The following is a 25246-nucleotide window of genomic DNA, read 5'->3' on the forward strand; positions in this document are numbered from 1 at the left end:
GGATTAACAGTCCAACGATAATGCCACTAGGCCATCTCCTCCCATTCAGAAAATGGGAAAGAAGGAGGAACTGAAGAAAATGACAATCACCAGGGAAATGGTACTGAGCAAACTGTTGAAGCTGTAGGTTTACACATGCCCTGGTCCCAATCAATCTCATCCCAGGACCTTAAAAGATGTGGCTAGTGAGATAGTTAATGCATTAGTTTTAGTTTTTTGAAACTCCTTTGATTAAAGGATAGTTGCACTAGATTGGAAAATAGCAAATGTAATTCCTTTATTCAAAAAGTGAGGGAGACAGAAAGCAGAAAGCTCTAGGTCGGTTAGCTTCACATCTGTCATAGGAAAACATTGAAAGCTGTTGTTAAAGACGTACAAAACATTGGTTAAGCCTCAGCTAGTGTATATTGTGTTTATTTCTGAGATCCACGTTACAGGAGGGATGTGATTGCACTGGAGAAGGTGCAGAGGAGATTTACCAGGATGTTGCCGGGGTTGGAGAGTTTCAGTGATGATGAGAAATTGGACTGGGGTTGTATTCCTTGGATCAGAGGAGGTTGCGAGGGGATGTGATAGAGATATGTAAAAAGATGAAGGACATGGACAGGGTAGACAGGAAGCAGTTTTTCCCCTTGATGGAGAGATCATTGATTGGGGACATAGATTTAAGGTTGGGGAAGGAGATGTGAGGAGAATACTTTTTACTGACAGGGTGTGGGAATCTAGAACTGACCGCCTGTAAAGGTGGGAGAGGCAGAAACCCTCAAAATGATTAAAAAATATTTAGGTGCACACTTGCAATACCAAGGCATACAGGGCAGTGGGCCAAATATTGGGAAATGGAATTGGTGGTTTTTGATCATTGCAGGCTTGATGGGCTGAAGGGCCTTTCTCTGTGACTCTAAGACATTATAGCACGGCATTTGGAAATGTTCAAGGTAATGGGGCAGAGTGACCATGGTTTTGTGAAAAGGGAATCATGTTTTACCGATTTATTGGAATTCTCTGAAGAAGTGACATGCTGTAGATAAGGATGAACCTGGGGATATACAGCAGTTAAATATCCAGAAGACAGTTGATAGGGTGGCAGGGGAAACAGTATTGCAGAAAAAGTTCATAGTGTAGGGGTAACATATTGGCATGGAGAGAAGGTTGGCTAACTAACAAGATGCACTGAGCAGGAGTGAGTGTGTCATTTTCTCCTCTTTGTATGGTAGCCCACAAAGACCAGTGCAGGGCCCTCAATTTTTGAGAATTTAGATAAATCACTGGAATGAAAGCATTGCAGGTATGATACTTACATTTACTTCAGACTTAAAGGTGGGTAGGAAAGTGAGGTTGTGGAGAGGACGTAAGGAGGCTGCAAAGGAATATGAGAGATAATGGGAACTGCAGATGCTGGAGATTCCAAGATAATAAAATGTGAGGCTGGATGAACACAGCAGGCCAAGCAGCATCTCAGGAGCACAAAAGCTGACGTTTCGGGCCTAGACCCTTCATCAGAGAGGGGGATGGGGGGAGGGAACTGGAATAAATAGGGAGAGAGGGGGAGGCGGACCGAAGATGGAGAGTAAAGAAGATAGGTGGAGAGGGTGTAGGTGGGGAGGTAGGGAGGGGATAGGTCAGTCCAGGGAAGACGGACAGGTCAAGGAGGTGGGATGAGGTTAGTAGGTAGATGGGGGTGCGGCTTGGGGTGGGAGGAAGGGATGGGTGAGAGGAAGAACCGGTTAGGGAGGCAGAGACAGGTTGGACTGGTTTTGGGATGCAGTGGGTGGGGGGGAAGAGCTGGGCTGGTTGTGTGGTGCAGTGGGGGGAGGGGATGAACTGGGCTGGTTGAGGGATGCAGTGGGGGAAGGGGAGATTTTGAAACATCCCCCCATCCCCCTCTCTGATGAAGGGTCTAGGCCCGAAACGTCAGCTTTTGTGCTCCTGAGATGCTGCTTGGCCTGCTGTGTTCATCCAGCCTCACATTTTATTATCCTGCAAAGGAATATGGATGGGTTAAGTGAGTGTACAAATATTTGACAAATGGAGTACAATGTGGGACATTGTGAACTGTCCATTTTGGCAGGAAGAATTAGAAAAAAAAATATCAAAACATTGAGAGGCTGCAGAGTTCTGACATGCAGAGGGATCTGAGTATCCGGGTGCATAACACGTAAGTACAGCAAATAATTTGGAAAACTAATGGACTGCCATAATTTATTGCTAGGGAAATTAAATACAAAAAGTAGAGAGGCTGTTTGTAAGACTATCTGGAACACTGCATGAAGAATCAGTAATTATTTATGGAAGAATGTGAGTGCATCGGAAGCAGCTCAGTGAAGGCTCTGAACCGAGGGTCACTGGACCCGAAATGTTAACTCTGTGTCTCTCTCCACAGATGCTGCCAGACCTGCTGAGTTTCTCCAGCAATTTCTGTTTTTGTTTCTGAGAACGTTTACTTGATTCATGCCTGGAGTGCATTGGCTGCCTTATGAGAAAAGTTTGAAGATCAAGATTTAGAAACAGTTCAGTTGAGATTTGAAATATCAAAAGCTAAGAAGGCACTTGTGGAAGTGGTTTGGAGTTCCCCCCAATGGAACCACATCGAAGGTGAAAGCATACAGAAAGAAATAATAGGAGCCTATGAGGAAGTTGTCAATAATCATAGGTGATTTTAATAATGTATAGATTGGACAAATCTTTATGTTCTATAAATTCACAAAGTATTTTTAGGATAATTTCTTGGAACAGCATGTTCTAGAACCAGAGAACAGGCTGTTCTAGGCCTGGCACAGTACAGCGAGATACATTGTTGAATTAATAGCGAAAGGCACCCTTAGGCAACAGTGATCATAACGTTCAATTTTTCATTCAGTTTGACGGAGAGGAGAATGGATCTAAAACTAGTATTTTAAATTTAAATGAAAACAATTATAAGGGAATGAAAGTGGAGCTGGTTGAAGTGAACTGCAAAATCAGGTTAAGGGATAGGTCTGAAGAGGTTTGACTGGCAAACAATCAAGGAGATATTTCACAACATTCTGATGGTAAAGAAACTCTCTAGGGAAAGGATATACCGTCTGTGGTTAATTAAGAAAGTTAGGGATAATAAGAAATTGAAAGTGTACAACAGTGCAAAAATTAGTGGTAGAACAGAAAATTGGACAAAATTTAAAAACCAGCAAAGTGACTTAACAAAAAAAGGGAAAAATTAGGGAATGAGAGAAAGCTACCTAGAAATTTAGCTACCTGGAGTTTCTACAGGTATTTAAAAAGGAAAATGACAAGTAAAGTGTGTGATGGTGCTTCAGGCAGAGAATCTGATTAATTAGTAATAGAAAAGAAGGAAATGGTGGATCAGTTGAACACATATTTTGCATGTCTTCACTATAGAAGGCAAAACATCTCATAAATAATTGTGAATCAGAAGGTGAAAAGGAGGGAAGAATTTAAAGCCATCACCATCATCTGGGAAAATTATTAGAAAATTATTATTAGTAGTTTTAATTTGGAAAAATTCCCTCTTCTAGAAAGATCCTGTCAGATTGGAAAAGAGCAAATATAATTACTGTTTTCAAAATAGTGTAGAGATAAAAGCAGGAAACCACAGACCAGTTAGCCTTCCATCTGCCGTAGGAAAACACTGGAGCCCAATACTGATGGAGCTATGGCAAGGCACCTAGGAAATCAGATGTGACCGGGCAGAGCCTACATGGTTTGTGAAAGTAAATTGTAACAGCCCTGTAAAGAGACACTGTAACAAGAATCAATATTTCAGATGAAGTTGTTAACCCTGCGGCATCACGTCCTTTGGGAAGTCTGCTTTATTCAACTTATTGCATCTATTGACCAATATTCCCTTCAATTTTATTTTTGCAGAGTAGACCTTTGAGTCTATGTGTGGCAGTAAGATACAAAACCAGAAGTCAATGCATTGATGTGCATGGAATGTCGGAGTGGCCCCATGGTTGCACAGTTTAGAGGGAATGTTGTTGTCGGAATGAAGTCTTGGAGTGGGATTTGAACTTGGAATGTCTAGCTCAGAGGCATGGACACTACCTACTGAATCACAAGATCTCCCTATTTATCTGCTTTGGCCTATACTGTTTGTGACTCCAAATCAGTTGTAATATGGTTCATTCTTAACATAGAAAATAGGAGCAGGAGTAAGCCATTCAGTGTGCTAGCTTTCTGTATTTCGTGCACAAGTTCCTCCAAGTTCCTTTGCATTGCAGCTTTCTGCATTTGAATAATCCTCTTGTTATTTTGTTCTCACTTCCGAAATGAACAAGTTCGTGTCTTACCTCATTATATTCCATTTGTCAATTTTTATTTTTACCCACTTACTTAACCAAACAACATGTATCTGTGAATTGTTTTCATCCCTATCGCAGCATGTCTGTCCACCTGTTTCCATGTTTTCTGCAGATCTGGATGCGGTACATTCACTTCCTTCCTCCAAGTTATTAATATATATTGTGAAGAGTTGCAGTACTAGCACTGATCCGTATGAAATCTCACTGATCACACATCACCAAATTGAATAAGAACCCCTTACTTCCTCTCGTTTTTATCCATGAGCTGACCCTCTATTCTTCCAACACCATGGGCTGTTATCTTACGACAACCTTCTGGAAGTCCAAATACAACACTTCTACTGGTTCCCCTCTATCCATTTTGGTTGAGACTTCCTTGAAAAACTCTGAAGAAATTTGTCAGGCATGGTTCCCCCTTCATGAAGCTCGTTTTTCTAACCTGATGAAAAAGCAGTAACCGATCCAGTCTCTCTTCATACGTCAGTCCTGCCATCCCCGGATTCCTAACTGACAATCGCTAAGTTGGCAATGAGGCTTCTTAAGGGCAGTTTTGAATAAGCAACAATTCTGATCGGAAATTACGGAGAAACTTCGTTTTCCAAAGAGGGGTGAGAAGGTGGAACTAGGAGTGGGTTAGCTTAATAGTGTTTAGGTGAATAGAAGGAGAAGCTGGATGAACATATGGGGGAAAGGAATAGGAGGCTTAGCTAATGGGGTGAGATGAAATAGGCTGTGAGGAACCTCTTATGGAAAATAAGAAACAGTATTAACCAGTTGGGCTGTTTCTGTGCCTTGACTCGATATAACTCAGGAGCAGAAGTTGCCCATTCGTCCCTTGAGTTTGTTCCAGCACGCTGCCAGATGTTGGCATGGGACGAAAGGAGAAAGATTTGGAGGGGTGGGTACCTGAAGGCCTACCTCAATCTCAGAGATTTGAATTTTCAGTGCGGTGTGTGTAACTAATATAACTATTACATTTTTACTCCTAGGGACTATGAAGAGGATGGTGAGAAGAAGACGGAGACCAGGTATTCCTACAGTAAGTCTCACGTGTTCAGAGATCACATTGCTATTTCATTTAGTGCTGGTGTATCTCCTGTGGAAGCACTCACTGTTAAATCAGGTGATGCATTTGTCTGAAAGATGGGAATGTTCTACCATATGATGTGATGCCAGGAAGTTAGATAATTGTTAAATCAACACTGGTTTGTGTCAGCAGGCATTTAATTGATGCTTAATCACTGCATGGCTCATCTCTGTAATCCTCAAAGAAGAGAAATATTTTCTCTCAATGACTTAGAATTCTCTTTTCCCCCAGAAAGCAATGGAGGCTGGATCATAAATGTACTCAAAACTGAGTTAGGCAGACAGACAGACAGGGAGGTGGGGGTTATGGGCAGTGTCCCCCTTTAAATTTCTTACTGGTTATGGGGATCTCTCTTGAGGGCCATGCTCAGTGAAGTCAATACTGCGATTGTAGCCATACGCACAGCTGTGTGGCTTAACAGGAACATTGGTTATGGGAATGCAGATCACAACCAGACCAGATTCTCTTACCAAGCAGTGGAGCAGACTAAAGGGGCCGAATGGCCTACTGGTGCTGTTATTTCTGTTCTCATGAGGGTTTTAGGGAACAACTTCATGGAGAAGTGGTTGAGGATTAGAGAGGGTTAGGAAAGGGCTCAGGCAGCTGAAGGTATAGCACAGAATTTGGAGACCTCAGAGGATTGCAGGACTAGGGGAAGATTAAGGAGCTGTGGGAACACAACTAGCCATTGGCTTCATCAGAAACTCACTAACGTCACTGCCAGAGCTTTAACCACAAACTGTTGTTGCTCAGGTACTGAGTGGAAATCAGAGGTTATCAACAGCAGGAGCTTTGACCGTGAAATTGGGCACAAGAACCCAAGGTAAGAACGTTTCTGAGGAGACAGATATATTGAGCCAGATCTTCTGAGGAGGCCCAGTCACAGATGGATTGTGACTCCATTCCCTTCTGTTTTACCTTTCTCTGGAGCTTTGTATTTCTGGGTGCAAACTTCCTATTTGGATCTGACCAGAAACACAAGACTCCATTTTTACACCAGGACCTGCCGTAATCTGGGATTTACAGATCCAAAGGTAGTTTGACAAACTGCAGAGAGAAGATAGGTGTGTGAGACAGGTATAGAGCGACAGGTGGGTGGGGGAGTGTGGAGGGAGTGAGTAATAGGGTGCCAATGGATGAGTAAGTGTGTAGACTGCCAGGTGTGTGGGTGAGGATAGGGTATGGTCCCAGATGTGTGTGTGTGTCTGTGTGTGTGTGTGTGTGTGTGTGTGTGTGTGTGTGTGTGTGTGTATATATACGCGCGCTAGAGAGACAGAGGATGGGGTATGTTGCCAGTAGATAGCTGCGGGGTTCGGGTGGGTCAGGTGTTGAGCTGTAGGGGTGGTGTGTGCTCACTGTTGTGTATCGGTGAGGTCAGGTATTCGGGTGTTGGGGGAAGGAGCGTTTGGTCAAGGGTTTGGTATTATCATTGGCTGTGTTAGAGCAGGTTTCCATCCCCTACCGTTTCCTCGGTAATTTAAGGTCGGGAAGTTAGAATCATTTGAAAACTGCACCCCCCCCAGAGTTAGAATTAGAGGTTTCCAGACACAAACATTGCTGATTGGAAGTATAAACCTGAGCGTTTGTGTTGTGAAGGGTCCCGTACAGAGTGTCCTGTTTCTGAGACTGGCAAGCCAGGGCCAATGCATGATGGGACTGGTCACTCCAGACCAAAATGGCAGAGTGTGGTCAGAATGGTACATCAGGCCAATAGGCTGACACACCTTCCAGCCAATAACATTTACAAGGCTCATTTTGTCCTGGAGTGGGAGTAATTTCTATCACTGCGCCTTTGGCTTAAACCTTCAACTGCTTGAGCCCTGGGCTGTAAACTCCTATGCCTCTCCATCTCACTTTCCTCCTTTAGAATGTCCTTAAAACTCACCTCTCTGAACCTTGGTGGTTATTTACTTAATAATTGGTGTATATACTCTGTGTCAAACTTTGATTCAGTCCTTTCTTCCTGAAACATGTTCCAAAAAGCCTGATATTAAAGGTCGCTGTGTAATTGCGAGTTGTGACTCTGTGCCCTCTCGGGGTTGTAATGAATGGACAGGGCTGAGTTAATCTGCTCCTATCCTCTGTCCTCCTAGCTCAATGGCAGTGGAATCATTCACAGCTGTAGCCTCTGATGTGACTGTGGGCAATTTTCACTTTTCTAAAGGTAAGCAGGCTCAATACCAACAACATGTTTTATTTCTTGACTTTGTTTGATGAAGAAATCATTGCAAAGCTGGTTGGAGAGAAGGAAATGCAGAGACAGGCCATGGACAGGTAGAGGTTGGGGATAGTTCAGTTGGCTGGATGGCTGGTTTGCGATGCCGGGTGATACCAACAACGTGGGTTCTGTTCCCACACTGGCTGAGGTTACCACAAAAGACTCTTGTTCACACCCTGACCCCTCGCCTGAGGCATGGTGACCCTCAGGTTAAACTATCGCAGGTTGCCTCTGTTCAATGAGCGAGCAGCCCTGTGGTCCTCTGGGACTGTTCTTACTTTACCTTTATTACGTACTCACTAAAAGCAATGACTTTAACGTATAACTGAAAGGCAGTGCACCAAGATCTTTCTCGTGCTTGCCACATTTTATGCGTACTTCCAATTTTGACTGCAGTTACAATGTGGGTTCTTGCTGTGTGGAAATTGATTCCATAATTACTGTATTTCAAAAATGTTTCTAATGTCCTGTGAGATGTCCTAAAGCTGTGGAAGGTGCTGAAGAAATGCAATTCTGTCTTTTTTTAACCAGAGGTCACAGATTGAAGAGAATTGGTTTAAGATCCAGAGAGGACAATGAGAACTATCTTCACACAGCTGGATTTGAAACCTGGGACACACTGTCTGAAAGGGTAGTGTGTAGGAATGTTCAACAGGGAATTGGAGAAATACTGGAAAAGGGAGTACTTGCAGAATTTATGGGAAAAGTGAAAATAATTAGATCACGCAAGAGGTTAAGATGATGAGAAATACTAAGAGGAGAAGGCCCGTCGAGCCTACTGCACCATTCAATAGGATCATGGCTGATCTGATGACATTCCTCATGTCCGCTTTCCTTCCCTTTCCACAGAGCGTGCCAACAGGCAGAGGCTGAATGGCCTCCTGTGCTGTACAATCATCTGACACTGAGGTGGTACTGTGGCAGTATAGTGTACTGCCCAGAGCCAAAGGGTGCACGCCCTTCCCAATGTCTGGAATGTTTTCTTCCTGTGCAACATTTGAGAATCCTAGGGCTTTGTTTCAATAGGAATCTGATGCATAAAGTGTGTGTGAGGAAGAATTATTCTCGAAGGGAGGATAATGAGATTAAAGAGGTTTATGAAATCAAGAAGAGCATAGATAAGGTGAACAGTAAAGGTCTTTTCCCCAGGATGGGGGAATGCAAAACTAAGGGACATAATTTTAAGGTGAGAAGTTTTAAAACCGACTTGAGGAGGAACTTTTTTACACAGAGAGTGGCTTTGTATGTAGAATGAGCTTCCGAAGGAAGTGCTGATTGCAGGTAGAGTCTCAACGTTTAAAATACATTTGGACTGGTGCAAGAATAGGAAAGATTTAGAGGGATGTGGGCCAAACACAGGCAAGTTGGAACAAAACAAAGCTGCTGGAAAAGCTCAGCAGGCCTGGCAGCGTCTGTGAAGGAGAACACAGAGTTAACGCTTCGAGCCCAGTGACCCTTCTGAGCAAATGGGACTAGTTTAGTTTGGGAACATGGTCAGTGTGGACTGGTTGCACTGAAGGGTCTGTTTCCGTGTGTCTGACTCTCTGACTGTAACTCTTTGCCCCGGTGAGCAGAGGAAATGGCATTATTTTGGGAACATGGTCAGTGTGGACTGGTTGCACTGAAGGGTCTGTTTCAGCATGTCTGACTCTCTGACTGTAACTCTTTGCCCCGGTGAACAGAGGAAATGGCATTATTGACTAAATTTGAGGCCAAGTTGAGTGGATTTTTGATCAACAAGGGAGACAAGTGTTAGCGGAAACGGGTGATGGGGTCTTAGAGTGGAGCTGCACGCATGCTAAGATCAACTGTGATCTTATTGAATGGCAGGATAGAGTCAAGGAGCCAAATGGCCTGCTTCTGGCTGTTTTGATGATGATGATGATATAAAAGTGTTTTGCTTCAGGACATGAGCTTTGTAAAATGCTGTACTGGGGAACGGAGCCTTAGTCTCTGTGCACAGAGGCAGATGGCTTTAGAATCAGGCCCATTGACCTCAGTACCAGTATGTTGTAGTAGAGCTCTGTGCAAGGGATAGCTGACAGTATAAGTGAGACCTGGCCACTGTTTGGTGTGATCTGAAGCCAGTGGTGTGAATATTATAACTTTCAAGACTGGGTGTAGCGTGTTGGCAAGTGGGACTAGTATAGATGTAGAGTATTGTTTGTGTTAGTGCAGACTCAACGGGCTGAAGGGCCTCTGCCGTACTGTATGCTTCTGTGATAAGTTCTGGCTCTAAGTGGGTAATTATATTGCTTACTGAGTCAGTGCTGTCGCTCCCTGTAATGTAGGATGGTTCCTCAATATTCTTTAAATAAACTCAATGCCAGACTGATGTCACTGAACCCTTCCTCAACACCCCGTCTGGCATGGTTCGGGTCCTTGTGTCCTGCCTCGTGATGTTTCCTTGCTGTGTCTTTTTCAGAACTAGTCGAGAAGATCAACACGTTTAAGAGGATCAGGCTGGCCAAGTTTGAAGGCCCTCACAGTGACATCGTGGTCTACAATGATTACTTTTACCACAGCAATAACCCCAGGCATCCAGAGGTGAGCAGCCCCTAACCATGCTCAATCCAACGCCCACACACTTCCCCGGGCCATTCATTCCCAGGTTCCCATCCATTTAATCTCAACATTAACTAGACTTCAACAGAACTACTCATCACAGGCAGACTATATTTGCTTTTACTGCCTGTGATCAGTATGGACAAAACTGTGTCCTCACTTATCCAAGTGTGGATCCCAATTAAATAATAACTCAGCAGCGAGATCTTCTGCAGTTAAATATAAAGAAACGCATTATTACACACCTGTAATTAAATGTGAAGTCTAGCACACTTTCTCACAGACAGAGATTAGAAATTGACATGATTGTGTAATTTTACAGACCATAATTATCTCAGTCTTTGGGGTAATGAACAAAGAACAATTTACCGATGGCTGATCCACCCTAAGCTGCACACCTTTGGACTGGGGGTGGAAACCGGAGGAAACCCATAGGGAGAATGTGCAAACTCTGCACAGACTGAGGGTGGATTCGAACCTGAGTCACTGGTACTGTGAAGCAGTGGTGCTAACCGCTGAGACACTGTGCTGTCCCTATATCTTATGATCTCCAGTCTCCCATCTAACTGCCGTGTATTTTTTGGCTGGCTTTGAAATCAAAGTGAGGATTTATAAAGTGGTGGATCCTCAGTGGGCTGTGAGGTTTCTTGTCACAAAATCACAGAGATGTTGTGATGCAGAAAGTGCTACATTGGCTCAGTGGTTAGCACTGCTGCCTCACAGTGCCAGGCACCCAGGATGCTACGGAGGCCATTAGGCCCATTGTGCCTGTTCTGGCTTATTGAATAAGCACCACGACCCCGTGCCAGTCGCCTGTTTCTTTTACCCCAAAACCTTTGCATGTAATTTCTGCACAAATGATCATCCAATGCCCTCCTCACTGTTTGTTGTCAGATTAAAGTTTCAACTGGAACAGGCTACCTCCTGTGATTGCTTGGTGTCTTGTGGCTTATTTTGAGCGTAGACTGGCTAGAACGGGTGAGCCTGGTTCCCTTGGAACCGTGACTGCCAACAGTATCTCGCACACAGGCAAATGCATCCGATAATAACAAGGTGTGGAGCTGGATGAACACAGCAGGCCAAGCAGCATTAGAGGAGCAGGAAGGCTGATGTTTCAGGCCTAGAAGTCCCCCTCCCCCATTTCTGAAGAAGGGTCTAGGCCCAAAACATCAGCCTTCCTGCTCCTCTGATGCTGCTTGGCCTGCTGTGTTCATCCAGCTCCACACCTTGTATCCTTTGTTGTGTGATAACCCTGCTGAGAGTTTGAGACAGGCAGCATGTTTGTTTTTAAATATCCCATTCAGCCTGATAATGCCCTTTAGATTGGTTTCAGGGAAGGCCCTCGACTCTCATCAGTCGCGAAAGTTCTTCTGTTGCCTTGTGAGAGAGCAGTGACACAATCATCTTTTGCTCCATGTTTTCCCAGGTTGGTGACCTTCGTGTTTCCTTCTATTACGCAGGGCTCAGCGGGGAGTGGTCCTTCATGGGTCGACCAGATGTGGTAGGTTCTGACGTCCATTGCTCTGCCTGTCTTTCCTCTTGCTATCCCTCTCCGCCTTGTCTCCTCCCCACTCTCCACAGTGTTGCCTCAGATGGGCCTGGCTTCTGAGGGCTGATGATGTCACAGTTGAGTAACATGATCGTTCGCTGAGGGTTCAAGTCCCTTGGACCCTGGGGATCAGTCACCAACAGCCGCAAATCCCCCCAAAATCTCTTGGCCTTGTTCAGTTCTTCTGCAAACAGAGGCCTAGTGCCCCAGGAGCCTCATTGCATCGAGCGAGCTCCAGTGTGCCCTCAGCCGCAGCTTTTAGATTCCCCTGGCCTTGGGATTACCTCCTGACACAGCTTCAGTCTTCATTCCCACGAGGACCTGCTTGGCTTCAGCTTCTGTCTCCATTTCTGCACCTTTCCCGTCCTCGCCATCATTAAGTTATTGGCAATGGAAAGGCCGTTTTGCAGAACTCCCATGTTTCTGATGACTAAAAAAACACTGAGCTTGCAGTTCCCTGCGACTTTCGCACACCCACCCTGTTCCCTGGCCAACGTCTCTGTCTCTGGATTGCTGCAGTGTTCCAGGGAAGCTCAGCACAAGCTGGAAGAACAGCACCTCACTTTCCGCTTGGGCACCCTGCAGGCTTTAGGACTCAATGTTGACTTCAATAAGTTTCAGGTCTAAACTCTCATATGTCCTTACCCCTGCGCTGACACACCAAGCCTTGTAATTACATGGCCTGCTATGGGACACAACCCATTAATAGCTGTTCATTTTCCCACCCTTATCAGAATCCACTCCTTTGTCTGTCCAAATGTTCTTAGAATCATAGAAGCCCTACAGTGTGGGAACAGGCCATTCGGCCCAACAGTGCACTCTGACTGTCTGAAAAGCATCCCACCCAGACTCATCCAATCCCTATAACCCTGTGTTTCCCATGGCTAATCCACCTACCCTGCACATCTTTAGACTGTAGGAGGAAACTGGAGAACCCGGAGGGAAAACCCACACAGACACTGGGAGAATGTGTAAGCTCCACACAGGCAGTTACCCGAGGCTGGAATCGAACCTGGATCCCTGGTACTGTGAGGCTGCAGTGCTAACCACTGAGACACCATGTCTACTGTCTCTTTGGGCTCTGTCTCCACCTAGTGTTTACTCCTTACCTTCTTCCCCACCCTATCTTCTGCATAAAAACCAACATTTTCCGAGCTACTGCCAGTTCTGACGAAGGGCCACTGGACCCAAAACATTAATCTTGACTTATCTCCACAAATACCAGACCTGCTGAGCTTTTCCAGCAATCTCTGTTTTTGTTATCGCTGAGTCAATCCCAGCTCATTCACTGCTAAAACCCTCAGCCAATGCTTGAGTTAGTTCCAGACATCCTGACTGTCCACCCATCCTTCTGCCTCTGCAAACTGAACCTCTTGGAAGATGCAGCAGAAACTCTGATTCTTGATGCCACCTCTGCTCACTGGTTTATAGCTTCACAAAAGCTCAACTTTACAATTTGGACCTTATGCTCAGATCCCTGCATGGCCTCACCCTTCCCCATCACTTAATCAGTTACATTCCCAAACCCAAACCATGCCATTATTCACTCTCTCTCTCACCTACTCGACAGACTTAAGCATGTGATCCAGGCTGGCATGACCAATGTAGTGCTGAGGGAGCGCCGCAGTGTCAGAGGGTCAGTACTGAGGGAGCACCGTACTGTTGGAGGGTCAGTGCTGAGGGAGTGCCGCACTGTCGGAGGGCCAGTGCTGAGGGAGCACTGCAGTGTTGGAGGGTCAGTGCTGAGGCAGCGCCGCACTGTCGGACGATCAGTGCTGAGGGAGCGCCACACTGTCACAGGGTCAGTGCTGAGGGAGTGGGCACTGTTGGAGGGTCAATACTGAGGGAGTTTGGCAAGGTTCCCCTCAAAAGTTTATTCTCAGCGTCTTTAAATGTTTTGATTGTACTGTGTTGGTTTTAAAATTTTCTCCACTCCTTTGGATTAACGAGTATCTTTGCCACACTGTATATTTTTTCTTTCAATTTGATGTTATCCTTAAATTCCCTGGTGAACCATGGTTGCTTTATCCCCTTTCTAGAATTCTCCTTCCTCTCCAGGGTATATCCTTGCTCTGAGGCGTGATCTAATTTCTAACACCTGTTCCCATTATTCCTCGACTATCTTTGCTGCTAAATTCCTACCCAGTCCACCCAGCCGACTGTATCCTCATTCCATTGTAATTATCCTTATTTCATTTTAGCTCAGTTGTTTCTGATCCAGGTTTCTCTCTCCCTCTCGAGCCGAATGCTAAATTCTCCCATGTCGTGATTCCTTTTTTCTGGAGGAATCCTTTACTCTGAGATAATTTATTCAACTTCCTTGTTACACCATTACCAGATTCCAAGTCGGCTGATCCCTGGTTGGATCCACAACAGATTGTTCTAGGAAACTGTCCCAAGTATACGCTATGACTTCTTCCTTCTTGCTTCATCCACCACATTGATTTTCCCCGTCTCCATGACGATTAAAGTAATCTCTGATTAAGATACCGCCACTGTCATTGTCTCCTGATTTATTCTCTCTCCCACCTTATAGAGGCCTGTGGACTACTCTTACCAGTGTCTTCTCTCCTTTTTTAATTTCTTACCCCAACCCACATGGACTGTACATCTTCTAATCCAAGACCATTCATTCCAGTGATATTTACTCCATCCTGTACTAACAATGCTACCCCATCACCGTTTCTTGCCTGTGCCTTTGAGAAGTCACATGGAGTCATGCAGTACAGAAAACAGACCCTTCAGTCCAACCAGTCCATACTGACCATCATCCCAACCTCAACTACTCCCACCTGCCTGCGCTTGGCCCATGTCCCTCTAAACGTTATTGTGCTTGCTTAAATGTCATTTAAACATTCTGATTGTACCCACATCCACCACTTCCTCTGTCAGTTCCTTGCACAGGCGAACCACCCTCTGTATAAAAAAAGTTGCCTCTTATGTCTTTATTAAATCTCCCTCCTCTCACCTTAAAAATGTACCCCCTAGTCTTGAGAAAACACTACCCACCCTCAAGAAAAGACCATGGTTATTCACCTTATCTGTACCCCTCATGATTTTATAAACCTTTATAAAATCACCCCTCAGCCCATACCTGTGAATATTTATTTCTCAGCTTTGATCTCCTCCTAACGATGTCTCTGCAACGCCTGACGCTCGGGTCCATTACCTCTTGTGCCCCAATTCATTTACTTTGTTCCGAAAGCTACACGTGGTCAGGGAAAGTGTGATTAAATTTGCCTTTTGATCTTTTTTTCCAGCTTTGACCCACTTGCTCATGAGGGGTATAGACAGGGTGGATAGCAAGAAGCTTTTTCCCCGAGTGGGGGACCCAATTACTAGGGGTCATGAGTTCAAAGTGAGAGGAGGAAAGTTTAAGGGAGATATGCGTGGAAAGTTCTTTACACAGAGGGTGGTGGGTGCCTGGAGCGCGTTGCCAGCGGAGGTGGTAGACGCAGACACGTTAGTGTCTTTTAAGATATATCTGGACAGGTACATGGATGGTCAGGGAGCAAATGGACACAGACCGTTAGAAAATAGATGACGGGTTAGACAGAGGATCTCGATCGACGCAGGCTTGGAGGGCCGAAGGGCCTGTTCCTGTGCTGTGGGTTTCTTTGTTTCTTTGTTATTTCTCTATGATTGTACAGTCCACTCCTCCCTGTTCCATTCCACATATTATTAACCAAATATGTAATACTGCCTCTTACACCTATATTCCCCTCTCCCAAACCCTCTTGATTCCCCAGGATTCTGATTCCAGCACAGGATCAATGATGCCCATCCTACTGGAACAGCTCCCTCTCCCCCAATTCTAATGCTGGTGACCAATTAAGAATCAACCCTGTTGCTGTGGTTTGGAGTCACATTTAGGCCAAACTAGGCACATTTCCCTCCCTGAAGGGCAATAGTAAATCAAATGAGTTTTTACAAACGATTGATGACTACCAAGAAATTATCTTTCGGTTCCAGACTGAAGTGAAATTAAATTCCACCTGATGTTGTGGTGGGATTTGAACTCATGGCCCCACCTGAACCATTGGATTCCTAGTCCGGTGACATTCCCACCATGCCACGTGTCTTCCCCAGCGCAGTGTTGAAGCCCAGGCCGGAATATAAACCCTTCAAAGCCTGGCTCCCCTCTGTGGTTTGGCTAACTCTTATCGTGGGATGGGGGAAGGAGATTGAGAGCCTGGAGGGGACACACAGGAAGATCCCGTTAGAACTCCTGCTTTGTGTTCAGGTGGATTGGTTGACCAGGTGTCATGTGGCTGCTCTCTACAGGTGACTGTCGTGGCACGTCAGAAGGGGAACCAGCTGCTGCCGTACCAGACGCAACCAGGGAACATTTTGGAGATGTTGTACGAGGAGTCGCTGTCAGCAACGGTCAGTGGTGAACTGTTTAACCTTTCTTGTGTCCTCAGTTTTTCTGGCGCAGTGCCAGGCCTTTAGGGTCTGTATACTGAGCTTACAGGTACGGCCATTCAACTCACCAGGTTCATGCCAAAATCTACACTGATGTGAAACACCACCCCCCCGCCCCCATTTATCTAGAACTTATTCTTTAACCACTTCCCATCAATACTTCCTCCTTCATCTATTTATCCAGCCTCCCCTAAAATATGTCTCTACTGTACCCCCCCCGCACCCTGCCCACGCCACTCCCTCTGGACGTGAGGCTCACGTTCACTCCCCAATCTCTGATTGAACACCTTGTTCCTGAATTCCCAATGGGTTGCTGAGTGACTGTCTTACATTAATGGCCCCTGTGGTGGCTGTTACAGAGATACAATTCAATGTCCTGCAGCCCTGTGTCTCAGTTGGTGTGCAGGCCCCTGGGATGCTGAGTGGGATTGGGAAGGCTTGAGATAGGAGTGGGGGGGAGGGGGGGTGCTGTATTCCACCTAGGATGGGCATGTGGACACTGAATATTGTTGCATTGTGGTAAATAGATTCTTGTGAGGCTTGGGATTCACAGTTACGGCAGTTGGATGAGGATGCAGAATTTGAAATGGACCCTGACCTTTGTGGATAGGAGGAGCAGACTGGAGTGGCCAAATGGCCACTATGTACTCCTGTTTTAGCCCCTCCCCCAGTCGGGGTTTGGTTGGGGGGTGTTCTCCGACGCTGATGGTCGACAATCTTCACGACCCAGTGGGTGTCTGAGGCTGGGTACCAGGGTTCAGTCCACAGCAGTGGGAGAACGAGCAATAAAATCCACCATGAAGAGGCACTTTAGAGACTGAAGAAGCCACTGTACGAGTTTCTGAGAGATTACCTTGCCCCATCCCACAGGAGGTCTTTGAACGGGAACACGCTGCGAATTCGATCCTGACCTGGGGGTTACGGTTTGCTGGTTGGATGCTGATGTTCCTCGGCATCAAGCTCATGACAAAGATATTCCACACGCTCGGTGAGCCAGGATTTCCTCATTTACTTTAAATCGTAGGACTTCCTTCTTTTGTGCAGAACCTCCAGTAACCAGGGGGTCGCCTGGTAACCGGGAATCGCCTGCTAAGCATGGGGGTTACCTGGTAACCAGGGATTTGCTGGTAACTGGGGCTTGCCTGGTAACCAGAGGTCACCTGGTAACTGGTATCAGCTGGTAACTAGGGGTTGCCTGGTAACTGGTATCAGCCAGTAACCAGGCCTTGCCTGGTAACTGGGGCTCGCTCAGTAACCAGGGGTTGCCTGGTAACCAGGATCATCCAGTGACTGGGATCAGCTGGTAAGCAGGGATCACCCAGTTACTGGGACAATCCAATGATGGAACAAATGGGAATTGGGATTGTCTAATAACCGGGATTGTCCAGTAACTGGGATAACTCAGTAACTTGATTATCTATTAACCAGGATCAGGCAACTCTCACGGACTTCAGCAGGAGTTTTATTAACTTTGTGTCCTTTCTGTTCAGAACACTGTCTACTTGATATTGCATCACAGGAACAGGAGAAGACCCTTCGGCCCCTTACTGCTGTTTCACTGCTTGTGGTTGATCTGCTTCCATTTACTTGCCTTAGTTTTACACTTATTAATGTCAAGGCCTAATAAAACTCTGCCAATACCCATCCTGAATATTGAACAGGGAGGTATGGCCCACATCAGGACTAGGAGCAGAGGGGAGAGGAAGTGAACATAGTAAATGTAGTAGGCAAGAGGTACTCAGGAAATTATGGAGTTAAATGTTGCTTGGTCCTCTGGATATGATTCTGTGCAACCACTCCAAGGATCTGCACTTATCAATGCGTGAAAAAAACAGGTGCCTCTAGGCCAGTTAGCTTTACATCTGTTATTGGGAGAATGTTAGAGGCTATTATACAGGACGTAACAGCAGAGGATTTAAAAATACACAATATGATGAAGCAGAGTCAGTATGGTTATGTGAAGGGGAAATAGTTCCTGATAGTTTACTGTATTTTTGAGAAGGTAAAAGCAGGATAGATAAAGGGGAAGTGGCCGATGTGATAAAGTTGGATTTTCAGATGATTTTCAATAGGGTACCACGCGTTAGGCTACTTAAAAAGATTACCCTGTGACGTTGGCAATATACATTAGCATGGATAGAGGATTGGCTAACAGGAGACAGTGATGAGATAAAGGAAGCATTTTCAGATTAGCAGAGATAATAAAGTGTGAGGCTGGATGAACACAACAGGCCAAGCAGCATCTCAGGAGCACAAAAGCTGACGTTTCGGGCCTAGACCCTTCATCAGAGAGCGATGCTCCTGAGATGCTGCTTGGCCTGCTGTGTTCATCCAGCTCCACACTGTGTTATCTTGGATTCTCCAGCATCTGCAGTTCCCACTGTCTCTCATTTTCAGATTAGCAACCTGGCAACAGGTGGTGTGCCACAGGGATCAGTGCTAGGGCCACAATTATTTATAAATATTTAATGACTGGGATGAGGAAAGTGAGTGTAAAATAGCAAGTTTGCAAATTACATGAAAATAGGTGGGAAGGTAAGTGTTGGGAATGAACGATTCTGCAGAGGGACACACACAGGTTAAGCAAGGGGAAAAACCTTGGTCGATTTAACACCTTATGTGTAAAATGGGGGCTTATGCACTTTGGCAGAAAGAACAGAGCAACTGAATATTATTTAAATGGAGAAAGACTGCAGAAAGCTACAGAACAGAGTGATTGGGGAGTTCTTGTGTATAAATCACAAAAAGCCAGTCATCTAAGATCACTAGATAAAAGGGAAAGAAAAGGGAATGTTGGCCCTTATTTCAAAAGGAGCAGTGCTAAAACTACACAAGGTATTGGTCAGACCACAGCTGGAACACTGTACAGTCTCTGACGAAAAATAGCCTGGCATTAGAGGCAGCCTTGAGAAAGTTCCCTTGGTTGATCCTGGGTTATGGAGGGTGTGTTTTATGAGGAGGGGTTGAGTTGGTTCGGCCTGTAATCATTGGAATGTAGAAGATTCAGAGGTTACCTTATTGAATTATACCAGATTCTTAGCGGACTTGACAGGATAGATGTGGAGAGGTTATTGCCTCTTGTGGCTGAGCCTAGAACCAGAGGGCATCGTCACAAAGGGTCACCCATTCAAACTGGAGATGATGAATCTCTTCTCTGAGGGTAATGAATTCATGGAATTCTTGATCATAAGTAGCTGTAGGGACTGAGATAATAGGAACTGCAGATGCTGGAGACTGTGTTCATCCAGCTCCACACCTTGTTATCTTAGCTGTAGGGACTGGGTTATTTTGAGTCAATTCAAGACTCAGACAGCGTCATAATCAGTAAGGAATCACAGCTCTCTCTGTGACTCCCTTGTCCGCTCCACACTCCCCTCCAACCCCACCACACCCGGCACCTTCCCCTGCAACTGCAGGAAATGCTACACTTGCCCCCACACCTCCTCCCTCACCCCTATCCCAGGCCCCAAGATGACTTCCTATATTAAGCAGATGTTCGCCTGCACATCTGCCAATGTGGTATACTGTATCCATTGTAGCCAGTGTGGCTCCCTCTACACTGGGGAAACCAAGCGGAGGCTTGGGGACCGCTTTGCAGAACACCTCCGCTCGGTTCGCAATAAACAACTGCACCTCCCAGTCGCGAACCATTTCAACTCCCCCTCCCATTCCTCAGACAACTTGTCCGTCCTGGGCCTCCTGCAGTGCCACAATGATGCCACCTGACGGTTGCAGGAACAGCAACTCATATTCCACTTGGGAACCCTGCAGCCCAATGGTATCAATGTGGACTTCACCAGCTTCAAAATCTCCCCTTCCCCCACTGCATCCCAAAACCAGCCCGGTTCTTCCCCTCCCCCCACTGCATCCCAAAACCAGCCCAGCTCATCTCCTCCCCCCACTGCATCCCAAAACCAGCCCAACCTGTCTCTGCTTCCCTAACCTGTTCTTCCTCTCACCCATCCCTTCCTCCCACCCCAAGCCGCACCTCCATCTCCTACCTACTAACCTCATCCCACCTCCTTGATCTGTCCATCTTCCCTGGACTGACCTATACTCTCCTCTCCACCTATCTTCTTTTCTCTCCATCTTCGGTCCGCCTCCCCCTCTCTCCCTATTCATTCCAGAACCCTCACCCCATCCCCCTCTCTGATGAAGGGTCTAGGCCCAAAATGTCTGCTTTTGTGCTCCTGAGATGCTGCATGGCCTGCTGTGTTCATCCAGCTCCGCACTTTGTTATCAAGGAATCACAGCTTATGGGAAAGGGCAAGATAGTGGAGTTGAGGATTATCAGATCAGCCATAATCTCAGTGGGCTGAATGGCCTACTTCTGCTCCTGTGTTGCTTGGTCTAACCTTGCTGGTGATCCAGAGGACGTGTGGCTACACTATTTGACTCAATGCTGGGATCTGGTGGGCTGAGCAGTGACATTGTGTGGGATTCTGTTTTAAACACTGCCTCTCATTCCTCCCGCAGTGGACTGGGTCCCGATCTTGCGGGACTTGGTCAGCCTGGGCCTGACTGCTTTTGCTGCATGTGTAGCCACATCGTTGACACTGCTGACTGTGGCGCTTGGCTGGCTCTTCTACCGCCCCCTGGTGGCCCTGCTGCTGGGCTGCTTCTCTCTCGTGCCCATCCTGATCGTGAGGTCCCGTGACCGGCCGAAGATGCTGTGAGCTTGGTGGAGAAATGGCCGTTGGTGTGTGCTTTCTTTACTGCCTTTCCTGACCGGGTGCCAAACAGCTGGCTTTCAAAAAAAAAGTATACCCCAACGTTATTGTTCCCGTCACTCCATGTACCCACGACAATCCTGAGACATTGAAGTGAGTTTTCTGTCATGTTGTGCCTTCACCTTCCTGTTTATTGCAGATTGTCCTGGTTCCCCCTTGTTGAACTCCTCCTGCATTGGTCAGACTGTCATGGCCTGAATCTTTGATTTGCATTTGTACCTGCCACTTGCCCAGAGTAAAAGTGTTTGTTGTTAAAATTTGAGACAACCTGTATTTACAATAACCTGTCAGCATGAGGATGTGGTCAGTTTGATGGAAACTGTAAGGGGTTTGTGTCTCTTTCACTGTGGAGTCTGATGAGTTTCTAGTTCCAGTGTTTCTAGGATTTGGTGAAATGAATTTTTTTGTTACAAACAAATATATTTTTGAAATAAAACACTACCCCAAGTTGCACAGGTTTATTTAATGTAGATGATCTCTGCAGGATGGTAGAGGTGTACAGAAGTGCATGTTATTAGGATCATGCAAATTAGAAGGAAGAGGAAGCCATTTAGCTCGTTCCAAGTTCCACATTCCCGTCTACTCCAGATCATATTCGACGTCCCTGCATTACATAGGACACAGGTCTGCAGCACAGAAAAAGCCCGGACAGCTCATTGAGTCTATGCCATTGAAAAACAAGCTCAGAACTATTGTAATCCCATATTCCAATAGCTTGGCATCACGTCCATATCTATACAACAGAAATTGATCCAAACAGCCTCCTAAATATTCACTTACCTCCCACCAGTTCAATTCAAACAGCACTTAGACTATGAACAAAAACAAAGTTGCTGGAAAAGCTCAGCAGTTCTGACAGCATCCGTGGAGGAAAAAACAGTGTTAACGTTTTGGGCCCGGTGACCCTTCCTCAGAACTGAGAAGGGTCACCGGACCTGAAACGTTAACTCTGTTTTCTCCTCCACAGATGCTGCCAGACCTGCTGAGCTTTTCCAGCAACTTTGTTTTTGTTCCTGATTTATACAGCACCTTTTAACATGTAAAAACAACTCCAGGTCCTTCACCGGGTTGTCATCAGACACAAGTTTAAAGCAATCCAAAGCTGGAAACGTTTGGTCAGAAACCCTGTGCAAGCAAGGATGTTGTATGGAGTATCTGGAAGTGCAGCTTTTTAAAAAAAAATATTAATGGGATGAGGGTGTCACTGACCAGGGCAGCATTTATTGCACATCCCTAATTGTCCAGAGGGCAGTTAAGAGTCAACCACATTGCTGTGAGTCTGGAGTCACATATAGGCCAGACCAGGTAAGGATGATAGTTAAGGGCATTAGAGAACCAGATGGGTTTTTCCCCAACAATTAACAATGGATTTACAGTCATCATTAGATTTAATTCCAGACTTTTAGTCAATTTAAATTCCACCATCAGCTGTGATGGGGTTTGAACCCTGTTCCCAGAACATAATCTGGGACTCACGATCAACAGTCCAGTGATAATACCACTAGGTACTGCCCCCCCCCCCACCTTGTTTAGGGGGGTATTTTGGGAGAGATTGAGGAGGACCTTCCAGTGCTGAAAGCTGCCCTGGTTTCGGTGCCAAAGAAATCAAATATAAATTTAAAAGAGAAAAATTGATCGTGAGTCCCAGATTATGTTCTGGGAACAGGGTTCAAACCCCATCACAGCTGATGGTGGAATTTAAATTCAAGTTCCAGGGCTTTGGACAGGAGCTGAGGCTGATCGAATAGTTTTCAAAGAGCTAGTACAGGCACAATGGGCTCAATGGCCTCGTCTGGTGTTGTATGATTCTATGAGAAGCTGCCTGGAGATAGCACCCCTGGTGGCACAGGAGGGAACTGTGTGAGTACTACCTTTGATGTGATGGATTCAGTTGTCTGAGTAGACTGTTCCTCCCAACCTCACTCTGCTGTGGTATTTCAGGCGCTCAGATATGTCTTATGGGTGAGACCCACTGGTGAGCCACAGGGTGAGGGGGAAGGGATGGTTTCTGTGACAGAAGAAAATTCATTTCTGTAGCACCCTTCACATTCGTTGACCATCGTCATTTGATCTCAATGTAGGAAATGCAGCAACCAATTTATGGATAAAGGTTTTTGTGTTGGTTAAAACATAAATATTGACCTGGACTCCCTGCTGATCTTCAAATTAGTGCCATAAGCCCTTTCACACTCTCCTGAGAGAGCAGCCAATGCCATGGTTTAGCCTCCCATTGGAAAAAAGGCACCTGACAATGCAGCACCCCTGCAGGAGAGCATTGGGAGCATCAGTTAGTGTTGAAGGAACAATGACGGAGGTTGGGCGAGCAAATCTCACACACAGCAGAATGTCCAGCTTGCTGAGGTGCCATATTAAGCCGTACATAAAGTGCAGATCCTTATAATAACACACTGTGCCAATAAATCCCCAATGCTTGTCAAGACTGCATGCTTGCTGTTTGTACCAATGAAGAGGCTTCCGAAAATGGAACACAGCTGATAAAGCTGTACGATTCATTCCAAGTCATTGACCAATACTTCTGGCTGTGGTGACTCAGACAATCAACAGTTACTGATGGAACATGCTTACAAATCGTGTGTCATTTGTTGAGTCAAAGGACATTTCCTATTAGCATAGGTAGTGCATTGAGTTTGATACAGAATCTCAACCTTTGTACTCATCAAACATGCCCAGGACTGGGACAGCATGGGGTTGGATACAGAGTAAAGCTCCCTCTACACTGTCCCCATCAAACGCTCCCAGGACAGGAGTAGCATGGGGTTAGATACAGAGTAAAGCTCTCACCATCATGCCACCATACATCGACTCTTGAAATGAACACTGGTGTTAAGTTCTGATCCTCTGACATTCTGTGATCTTCAGTTGATCCTTGTGTCAGGAACTGTGCAATTTCATACCTAGTTGCTGTAAAATGTACAAACTGAGACAGGCTGTCTTACCAAGATGAGTATTGGCAGCTTCTTTCTGTCCATCTACAATCAGATTGCACCCTAATCAGCAAAACTCAATGGGACCCAAACCATGCCTACATTGTGCTTGATGGTTAACTCTAAAACTCCTACTGACTTTGTAGTGAATCTGTGTTTCTGTGAGGCTCTCCAAGGTCCATATATTGTCTGCCTTGTGTTTGTGAAGAGTCAATTCTTTTAGGCACTGGAACATTAATTGCTCTCAGCTAAAATGCAGATGAAGACTTTCAGCATTTTGTTTTCATGTCACTCAAAAATCTCAACATTATAAACAGCAAAGCAGCTTGATTGCTCAGCAGCCTCCCTCCAGTTGTCCAGCATCAAGAACTGGACAGGAGCAGGTCACCCCACCTCTTGAGCTTGCTCCACCATTCAATGGGACCACGGCTGATCCAATATTCCTCACATCCACTTTCCTGCCCTTTCCCCATAACCCTTGATTCCCCAACTGATCAACGATCTCATCTCTCAGCTTTAAATACACACATGGACCCTGCCCCCACAGATCTTTGTGGCAATGAGTTCCAAATGCACACGACTCTGAGGGAAGAAATTCTGCCTCATTTCAGTCTTCCCCTGGTGCCCCTTTATTCTGAGACTGTGCCCTCTGGTCCTACACTCTTGAATGAGGGGAAATATCCCCTCATCATTTACCCTATTAAGTCCCTCAAGAATCCTGTAAGTTTCTGTGAGATCACGTCACTCTTCTAAATTCTAGTCCGTAGAATCTATTTAGCCTTTGCTATAACAATCCCTCCATACCAGGGACCATCCTAGTGAACTTTCTCTGAAGTGCTTCGAAATGAAATTCGACCTTTCCTTAAATAATGGGACCAAGACTGTTCACTGTGCTCCAGATGTGGTCTCACCAGCACCCTGTATAGTTGCAGTAAGATTTCCCTACTGTTAACACTCCAACCCTCTCGAAATAAAGGGCCAACACTCTATTAGCTTTGCTGATTACCTGTGTAATAGCTTCCTGTGTTTCATGCGCAAGTCCCTTTGTGTTCTAGCTTTCTGCAGTTCTTCTCCATCTCAATAATATGTCCTTTTGTTCTCCCTTCCAAAATAAATAACTTCACATCCCTCTCTGATGAAGGGTCTAGGCCCAAAACGTCAGCTTTTGTGCTCCTGAGATGCTGCTGGGCCTGCTGTGTTCATCCAGCCTCACATTTTATTATCTTGGATTCTCCAGCATCTGCAGTTCCTGTTATCTCTGATCACAATTTTACCCTCACTGCGAAGCCTCTTCCAGGGATGCCTAACCTGAAGAAGTTACCCTCCTCCCTCGGGACCAACCTCAGGGAATCTATTCCAGAACCCTCACCCCATCCCCCTCTCTGATGAAGGGTCTAGGCCCGAAACGTCAGCTTTTGTGCTCCTG

General features: G+C 45.7%; 1 protein-coding gene across 2 annotated transcripts in view; it reads left to right on the forward strand.

Annotated features, from left to right (window-relative positions):
- The window catches only part of LOC125460595 (transmembrane protein 43-like), a 29828-nt gene extending 8503 nt beyond the window's left edge, over positions 1 to 21325 (forward strand). The window contains exons 5-12 of one of the 2 annotated variants that reach the window (XM_048548226.2): positions 5291 to 5340; positions 6142 to 6211; positions 7482 to 7552; positions 10032 to 10153; positions 11598 to 11672; positions 16005 to 16106; positions 17016 to 17133; positions 20622 to 21325. In XM_048548226.2, coding sequence (XP_048404183.2) covers positions 5291 to 5340; positions 6142 to 6211; positions 7482 to 7552; positions 10032 to 10153; positions 11598 to 11672; positions 16005 to 16106; positions 17016 to 17133; positions 20622 to 20821 — 808 coding nt within the window. In that variant the 3' untranslated portion in view covers positions 20822 to 21325. The remainder of the gene's footprint in view (positions 1 to 5290; positions 5341 to 6141; positions 6212 to 7481; positions 7553 to 10031; positions 10154 to 11597; positions 11673 to 16004; positions 16107 to 17015; positions 17134 to 20621) is intronic. The other variant, XM_048548227.1, reaches the window with a different exon arrangement.
- The last annotated feature ends 3921 nt before the right edge of the window (positions 21326 to 25246 follow it).

The sequence above is a fragment of the Stegostoma tigrinum genome, chromosome 11, assembly GCF_030684315.1.
Source record: "Stegostoma tigrinum isolate sSteTig4 chromosome 11, sSteTig4.hap1, whole genome shotgun sequence".
Classification (NCBI taxonomy): Eukaryota; Metazoa; Chordata; class Chondrichthyes; order Orectolobiformes; family Stegostomatidae; genus Stegostoma; species Stegostoma tigrinum.